Raw genomic sequence first — 9,715 nt, 5'->3', positions numbered from 1 at the left:
CTACCAGCCATCCCATCTAGTGGTATCTTCACGAAACAAGACTTGTTGGGTTGACCAGAAATATTAAAAAAAAACATAACTACTTTCTATGTTGATTATGTGACATAACTAACATAAAAGTTATTATTATTTTTTTTATGTTGATTCTTTGAGTGATATAAAAGTTAAATTTGCTATATCATCATATGTCTAGAATTGACATAAAAAGTTCGTTTTAACAATCATAAAAATATATATAAAAACAATAGTGGTTATGCCTTGAAAAAAGGTGGTAGTTGCTTGATATCCTGATAGCTAGAAAGGTCTATCCCATTGAGGCGACAGAAAAAATCTTAGTGTGCCTAATTCACGTAAGGAGGAACTAAGCGGTGATAATGTTGAATCTGTTGATGTTACTCTTGTGTATATTTATATATTGTATGTGCTTTGTTTACACTTAAAGTTTTAATAGCAAGGTTTAATGAGTGATTGTCCCTAGTACAAAAAAAATGTACACACATTTACTTAAATAAATTAATAAACACTTTCAAATTAAAATCAATTCATTTCCATAAAAATGGTAATTAGTTACAGGGTAGTCACTTGCAATTTTGTTTAATCTATTTTTTCTTCATATTTTATTACTCGTGTCTCGTCCAAACAAAGTGTATGAGTAGCATATTCCTCAGTACGTGATTTGGCCTGTGTTAGATGGTGTCTTTGTAAAACCCACGCATAACGCATTCATCATTTTAACACCTACTCAGCGGAAACAAGGGCTATTAGTTTTTCCTACAAGAAAAATATTTTAAAAAAAACTCAAAAGATATTCTATCTTAAATAATAAAAATAAATAAATTAAAGAATCATTCTTCCGCGCATTAGGTTATGAGTTGATGATTTCAAGCTGTTAGTACGCACCAACTTAACAAGATTTTTACATCTTAATTAGCTTTGTACTCACGATTCTTCTTTTAAAAAATTCATATAATATTGTTTTAGATTTATATGACGACTTTAAACTTTCTTTTGCACTAGTATGATTACTGCAATGCTTTGAATGGGTGAAAGAAAGTTCTAAACTGTGTAAAATAAAGTTAAAAAAAATCCATTTAACAAGTCAATTAATAGTTAATATTTTAATAAATTCACAGTTTCTTTTGGATCACTGATTTTAAAAGTTAATTTTATCTATTAATTTTATGGATTATTAAAATCCTTTTTCGGAAAATCTAGTTGGGCATTTTTAAAGAACTTTCTTACAATTATTATTTTTCTATTTATAAATATTATTTATGAGAATTGAGTTTACTTTCAATGAATCAATGTGATATTCGTATATTATATACTATTTGTGCATTTATATAAATGCGATGTTAATTATCATTTTTTTTCATAAGCTACTACTATTGTACTTACAAAAAAAAATATAAATATATATATAAGCTAGTACTGTTGTTATTCTTACCATGAACAAATTGACAATAAAGTCAAGGGAGAAATTGACTTTATATATGATTTATATAAATAAAAATGATAATCCTTCTACTTATTGACAATCTTATTTTTTAATTTCGTAAAAGACTTGAAAATTGACAATGAAAGCATTTAAAAAGTTATAACATATTATTTAAATTAATAAATAGGATGTCTACTAATATGTTTGAATAACAATCAATAATCAATATTACCTTTAGAATTATGGTGAAAATATATGAAAAGTAAAAAAATTATGTTTATTTAAATTATATATATATATATATATATATATATAATTTTATCTTATCTTATGTAAAGGAAGTAAAATCACATTATATAAATCATTATTCTTAGTTAAAAAAGGTTAAATTGTATTTTTAGTTCTTTTATTTTTGTCAGTCTATAATTTTAGTTCTTATATTTTAAAATAAAAATATTTAATTTCATTAATTTTAAAAATACATAATTTTTTATTCTTCCATCAAATTAATAATTATTAACTATTATATTTTAATGTTTATTTATATGTAAGTGATATGACATTTATAATATCCCACTTTTCATAAATAAATTAATGAAATATTTTAATTAATGAATAGGGATCATGGTAGTAATTATTATTTACTTACCTATTTTAAAATAGTGAGAAATAATTTAGTAGCCTTTTGTTAATGGATGACGTACGAAATAGGGTTAACGTTTTTATATAAACACATTAGTAGATTAGGGTTGTCTCATTTTATTAACATGTGGATAATATGTTGGACGATAAAATTGACCCCTATCTCATTGGTTGTGTATGTATATGTAAGGGATTAAACCTAAATCTTGTTTGTAATTACAATATTTATATGTTGTCTTTTGATTTTTATATGTATGTAATTGTATAGTTGATCTATGAGTTGTCTTTGTTGTGAATCTATAAGAGCATGTGGTTTTTGGGGAAACTCTAAGATGAATACAAATAAATTTTGGAGAAACAATTTCATACAGTGATCCTATATATTAATAAGAACGAATTAATTAGAATATAGATATTTTTTTTAACATGAATTTGTGTAAGTGGAGAGACATGTGAGTGATTCAAAATTATTCAGAAAAATAATTTACTGATATCGTGTTGGGGACATTGGGTGCAAAAGCAACAAAGGGATCTTTGTGACGATCATGCGGGGTGTGAGGAGGTGCACATCAGGTATGAGAGCCACAAAATGCTCGTGACATCACTAATGTCGGGCTAGAGTTTGGTCACTTCAGGTGCAATAGCTCTAAGGACTCCATGTATGAAATTTGTCGAGCGCAAGAAGAGTCATGTTGAACGTAATCCTTTTAAAGGCTTGAAGCCTTGCTCGCATTGGGCATCGCCCTATGTCTGCAACTAAGATGTGTATAATTGTGTAATTAATGAAATTGGCATTGATTGATAGGTTATATGAACTAAAGATTGAGATAGAAATTATTTGCATAGTGTTGAAAATTGAGAATCTAACGTAAAGCTATGAAATTATAATATATGTGATAAGTGTAAGTTATTGTGTAAATAAGTATAATTTAGTAGCGATGTGACTTGTGAAATGTGAAATTATGTGAATGTGAATTTTGTGACCATATATAGAGTTTATATGACATGCATCATTTGCATGAGATAACTATGATATGAAATACGTTCTTAGGAAAAATTTTCTTTATGTAAAAGCTTAGAAATTCATAACCTTAAAGATAGTTAGGTTTGAGAGTCTCAGTCCTTCCGTGTTATGTACATGGGGTGAAACTTGCTAACATAACTATTAGAATTTGAATGTAGAGTCTTGTGATAGTTTGACTAAACATGAATTCTTAAATTACTCAACTGTTTAGTAGGGATAAAGTATTTTACTAACGTTATTACATGCATGTAGTAAGAAGACTTTTATCCTTAATTACATGAATATAACATACCAATTATGTTTAAATTATGACATTGATATATAAAAAGATGTGATGTGATAGAATTTGAATAAATAATTATTATTTTTATTATTATAATATTATAGATGAAGTAATTATTGTTAAATCACATATATGTTATATATTATGTTATTATATGTGTGTAACTATTTTTATGTTATTTTTAAATTTTTATTTATATGTCATATCACTAAATATTATTTAAGTAATAATTTTTTAGTGAATAATCTCAATTTAATAATTAATAAATATTAAATTAATAATAAAACTAAAATTTTATATTTTAAAAATAAAAAATTAAATATTTTTATTTTAAAATAAAAAAAATCAAAATTACATGATGATAAAAATGGAGACCTTAAATAAATATCATAATTCTCACTTTAAAAGAAATATCACAATTCTTAAAATTTGGACCATTATCCGTGCATCGTCACAAGTAAATGAAACGGCACGCATGATACTGTTGTCGCAATACAATCTTAGCTCGTCTACACATGTCTTCACAGTTTTGATTTTCTTGGTATCACCAAAACAGTATAAAATAATATATACACATCAAAATATAATATTAATAAATAACACTTTTTCATTTATTTTGGTTCACAAAAATAATGTTATAATCTTGCAAAATAACATAACAACTATATAAGTTCAATAAGTAGATATTATATGAAAAATAATTTAAAATAATTAGAATAATACTTAATTAATTAAGAATATCATATAACATATTTAAAAGTATCTTTCTAATAAAAAAAATATTTAATAACACTCTTTTTAATATTTATTTATCAAACAATCTTTATTATTCATTAGAATTTATTAAAAATTACAAATTTAAGTTAATTACATGTTAAATCAAGAAACTGATTCATTAAATAATATATAATATTAAATGATGATAGTTTTTTACTTTTTAGTAAGAACATTAAATTTTTTTTTTTAATATAATTAACTTAAGTGTAAATTAAACATTAAAAAAGTTACATTGCTAACGAAAATCACATGAAAAGAATGTTTTAATACTTATTATGATTTTAGCATGTGCAATGTAATTAAACATTTATTATATATAATTAAAATTATTAATAAATAATATATTTAATATATAAATAATATAAGTGGATATTTTAAATATATAATTATATTTATAATAAATAATTTATATTGGAGTATAGGATTGTTTTTATTTATCAATAATTTATTTTAAAATATTAAAATTTAATTGATAAATAATTATGATAAATAGAATTGAATTAGATACAAAATTTAAAAATTCTTTTGTTAGAAAAAAAACTCTTTTTTTTTGAAGCAAAGAAAAAAAACTCTTAAAAATACTCTTGCATAAAATAGTCATTCTTATTTATAATAGAGGTTGATATCGCACTAATTTGTACTATCTAGCAATTTCTTCAAATAAAACATGAAATTCATTAAAGTTCATAATTTTTTAAAAAAATTAGTCACAATGAAAAGTATAAAAACTTATATTACTAGTATTCCTCTCAATAATAAATGTTCAAAAAAGAAAAATGCTAACAACACATTCTTTTTAAATTTCCTTATTTTATTGACTAAAACTTATAAAAAATTATAAAATTAAAAGAAAAAAATTATTAAATAAGATTAAGATTTATAAAAAAAATTTAATAACTTCAATTAATTAAAAAAATTATTAAAAAAATGTGGTATTAGCGATTCTCACTCAAAGGAATACAAAAGAAGAAAAAGTTTAACGTTTGGATTGGTATATGACCATTCAGCATCTACTCAAACATAATTAATTACACATATAAATAAAGTTAATTTTTTTTATAAAAATACAATTATTAATATGATTAATATAATTTACTTGTGAAAAAAATAATTATTATTAAAAATATTTATAATTTCATAATACTATTAATTAATTTTATAAATTTAATTATAATTAAATATTTTAATTATTTATAATGTAATTAATCAAATAAAAATATAAGTTGTATATAATTATTAATTAAACTTTTTTTTGAAGGGAATTATTAATTAAACTTATTTACTCTAATTTATTATATTTATGAAAGTGTTTTCATAATGTGTATAAAATCTTAAATCATATCTTTGTTATTGCTATTATTAAAAACATTTATTTGTTTTTAAATTTATAAAATAAAATTATCTATATTTATTCATATAATATTTTATGAGTTAATTATTTATACATTATTAATATAAAGTTTTTTTATATTAATAGTTAATCATATTTTTTAAATTATTTTATTTTATTTTTATTTTATTAAATAAATAATTAATATAATATTATTAAAAAATATAATTAATTATTAATATAAAAAAAATTATACCAACAATATATAAGTAATTAACTCATTCTTTACGGATGAAACGCGAAGAATTCTTGGTTAACCTGAACCGTTATCAAAAAAATCACCGAGCAAAGGACGAATGAAAAACAAAACAAACATTGAAAATCAAAATTATAATGATTTGAGTAGGGTGATTATACGAACGCAGCTGTGACTCTGTTTTCAAAGTCCAAATTGATTCTCTCACCACTGTAAATAAAACCTTTCACCTACAGTTCTACAATAATAGGTAAATATATATATATATATATATTTTGTCTTAATCTTAATCTTAATTAAATGTGGTGTAAATTTAGGATTTAAATCTTGGATTTCAATTAACCAAAAAGAGGACCTACACTTTTGTCTTTTTCAAAACCGTTTTAACTTTTCAATTTTCTTTCCCTTTATTTTCATTTTTTTTTATTCCGTTTAACCATGGTTAACCAAACTTTTAACTACACCAGTCACACCTTCTATATAACCAGCAACTAACCCTCTCACACCATCCACTCCTCCACCACCTTTTATTCCTTTCTCTCACACACTCTTTCTCTTGAGAAAAAGAAAAAAATGACACCAGATTTTCACCTCTTGTTATTCCCTGAACTAGCTCAGCCCCCTATTCTGAGTTTCCAAGCCGCTTTATTCATCTTCCTTGTAACACTCCTCTTGGCGTTTTATTTCACTCCCGGTGGGCTCGCATGGGCTCTGACTAAGTCCATTATCCCGGGCCCAGTCTCGGCCCTCCTCGGGGCCTTCACCGGCCCAACCCCGCACCGGGCTTTAGCCAAGCTCGCCCGGAGCCACCATGCGGAGAAGCTCATGGCCTTCTCCATCGGCCTGACCCGGTTCGTGATCTCCAGCGAACCGGAAACGGCCAAGGAAATTCTCGGCAGCACTGCTTTCGCTGATAGGCCGGTGAAGGAGTCTGCTTACGAGCTTCTCTTCCACCGTGCAATGGGGTTCGCACCGTACGGAGAGTACTGGAGGAGCCTCAGGAGAATCTCCGCGCTTCACCTTTTCTCCCCCAAGAGGATTTCCTCGTTTGAAAAGTTCAGGCGCCAGGTGGGGGTCAAAATGGTTGAGGAGGTGAAACGGGTTATGAGTGTAAACGGACACGTGGAGGTTAAGAGGGTGCTCCACTTTGGCTCCTTGAACAATGTCATGATGACGGTGTTTGGGAAGTGTTACGAGTTTTTTGAAGGGGAGGGGGTTGAGCTTGAGGGTCTGGTGAGCGAAGGGTATGAGCTGTTGGGAGTTTTTAACTGGAGCGACCATTTTCCGGTTCTGGGGTGGTTGGATTTGCAGGGTGTGAGGAGGAGATGTAGGAGTTTGGTTCAGAAGGTTAATGCTTTTGTTGGGAGGATTATCGAGGAACATAGAATCAAGAGGGTGAATGGTGAGTATGTGAAGGATGAAGGAGTGGGTGACTTTGTAGATGTGTTGCTTGATTTGGAGAACGAAAGTAAACTCAGTGAGCCTGATATGATCGCTGTTCTTTGGGTAAATATCGTCTTTTTTTTGTTTTGTCTTATGATGTTTTAGTAAGACAGTTTATTTTATTTTAGAAAGAAGTTTATATTTTTTTAGTGAAGTTTTCAATGAAGTTTAGTTTTTTAATAAGAAGTAAAAAATTTGATTTACTAGTAGTAATTATCTTTATACTTTTGTTAGTGTTATGTTGTAATTTTATTTTATTTTGTATTTTTTTAGGAAATGATATTCAGGGGTACGGACACGGTGGCGATATTGCTGGAGTGGATCTTGGCGAGGATGGTTCTTCATCCAGAGATACAAGCAAAGGTGCAGAGTGAAATAGACAGTGTTTGTGGGTCGAAGGTTGTTTCGGATTCCGATGTTGCCAACATGCGTTACCTCCAATGCATTGTGAAGGAGGCTCTGCGGGTGCACCCACCTGGGCCTTTGCTATCGTGGGCTCGTTTGGCGGTGCATGATGTTACGGTGGGCGAGAATCATATTCCAAAGGGAACCACCGCGATGGTGAACATGTGGGCCATAACGCATGACGAGAAAGTGTGGGCTGAACCGGAGAAGTTTAAACCGGAGCGGTTCATGGAGGATGACGTGAGCATAATGGGTTCTGATTTGCGTTTGGCACCGTTCGGGTCTGGGCGAAGGGTGTGTCCTGGGAAGGCTTTGGGTTTGGCCTCGGTTCATCTTTGGCTCGCTCAGTTGCTTCAGAGTTTTCGTTGGGTTCCTTCGGATGGTGCCACTGTGGATTTGGAAGAGTGTCTTAAGCTGTCTATGGAGATGAAAAAGCCACTGGCTTGTAAGGCTGTGCCTAGGGTTGTTGTTTGAGGTTGTTTGTCAAGTTTAGGGTTTAGATGGTCTTAAGTCTGAATGCTGGTTTTAGGTTTAAGGGTTGGTTTTGGGGTTGTTAATCCGTGTAGGGGATCTGGTGAAGATAAGGTAAGGTTGCTTTTGTGTGAGTTGTTTGTTAGTTTATTAAATGGTTATGCATGTGGTTCATCTTTTATGTTTGTATACATGGTTCTGTCTAGTTTAATGAACATGTCGTTTTACTATTCTCATGTTGGTTTTTGTTGCTACTACCTATGTTTTTAGTTTGGATTTGTATTTCATTTTTATATTGTTTAAATTACCAACTTGTGCAATGAGCCTAAACAAATTCTAAGTAGCTGAATATTGTGTTGTGGGATTTATGGTAATTTTAAGTGACTAGGTGTTATTGTGATTTTGTGGTAAGGATGGAATTCATTGCTGTATTAAATATATTTCTTCAATTAGTTTATAATATTTTATTTAAATTTTAATAATTACATTACATTGAAATTTAAGTTTGATACAATTTATCTAAATTTTTTTAATCATTCTATCTACAGAGATGTTAATTAGCAATATATTACAGATTTTGTTTGTTTTGTTTTTTAATTGTATATTTGTTCCTATAAATACTATAGGTAACATTTTTAACAAAAGAATTGCTTGCTGCAAAAAAGAAAAGAAGAAATTCTACTGATCTAATATAAAACATTGTTTGCAAGAAAAACAATAGTACATGGATAGAATATTTATTTTGGAGTCTTGTTAACGTTTCCTCTGTTGCATTCCTTTAAATATATTTTATTATTGATCAAAAAATATTGAAAATTATAAAATCATGATTAAATTTTGTAAATAAGAAGTTAATTTTATCAAATTTTGTGTTGTGATAAAGGGTATTTTCTCTTGCGACTTCTTCATTATTTACTACAATACTAAATAAACATGAAATGATGTAGAATTTCTAGTACGCGAACGCCATTATTATAGCTAATTTGTGCCTATAAACTCATCTTTTACAACAGATTAATCACAATATTCTTTCAAATAAAGGAAACTATGTTGTAATTATTTTCCTAAAAATAATAACACTAAAAAACATTCTTTCAAATTATGAACAAAACATAAAAGTATAATATTGCTGAGAATAAATCTTTAATCTGTCAAAAGACACATTCAAAGAATTTATAAGTGGGAGCAAATCATCCCTCCTAACCCATTTTGTAAGACAAGTTACAGAAACAAATAGGCACTAACTAACTGTATACTGATATTGATTATTATGGTTCAACGATTGTTCGAGTGCAACCTGCACTTAACTCTACAATGGCCGACATGTGAGACAGTTTATGCTTGGAAGTTGATTCTATGAATTGCGTTTCTTGAGTTGTGAGATTCTATCAGTACATGCGTGACTTGCCAGATTTTTACCCAATTATGTGCATTATTTATGGCTGGGAATTTGACATGGGTTTTTCGTTTCGAATTATTAGTTAGTGCGGACGTATTGTATTTTCGTTACCCATACATTGTACAGGACTTATGTCATATAATATGATATTCTTGGAGCCACAAAAGGAATAGAATAGAATAGAATACATGAATCATTAGAAAATTTAAAAGTACCTTCTATTTATAATCATATTATACCAATTGTA

At 28.0% G+C, this 9,715-nt stretch overlaps 1 protein-coding gene across 1 annotated transcript; it reads left to right on the top strand.

Moving 5' to 3' along the window:
- Positions 1 to 6,245: 6,245 nt before the first annotated feature.
- CYP78A5 (cytochrome P450, family 78, subfamily A, polypeptide 5) lies at positions 6,246 to 8,305 on the top strand. The gene is made up of 2 exons (XM_020360589.3): positions 6,246 to 7,256; positions 7,467 to 8,305. The coding sequence occupies exons 1-2, from the start codon at positions 6,324 to 6,326 to the stop codon at positions 8,070 to 8,072; spliced, it is 1,539 nt and encodes a 512-aa protein (XP_020216178.1). The 5' UTR covers positions 6,246 to 6,323; the 3' UTR covers positions 8,073 to 8,305.
- The last annotated feature ends 1,410 nt before the right edge of the window (positions 8,306 to 9,715 follow it).

This window comes from Cajanus cajan, chromosome 11 (genome assembly GCF_000230855.2).
Source record: "Cajanus cajan strain Asha chromosome 11, NIPB_CcT2T_4, whole genome shotgun sequence".
NCBI lineage: Eukaryota > Viridiplantae > Streptophyta > Magnoliopsida > Fabales > Fabaceae > Cajanus > Cajanus cajan.
This window is presented reverse-complemented; position numbering and strand designations above follow the sequence as displayed.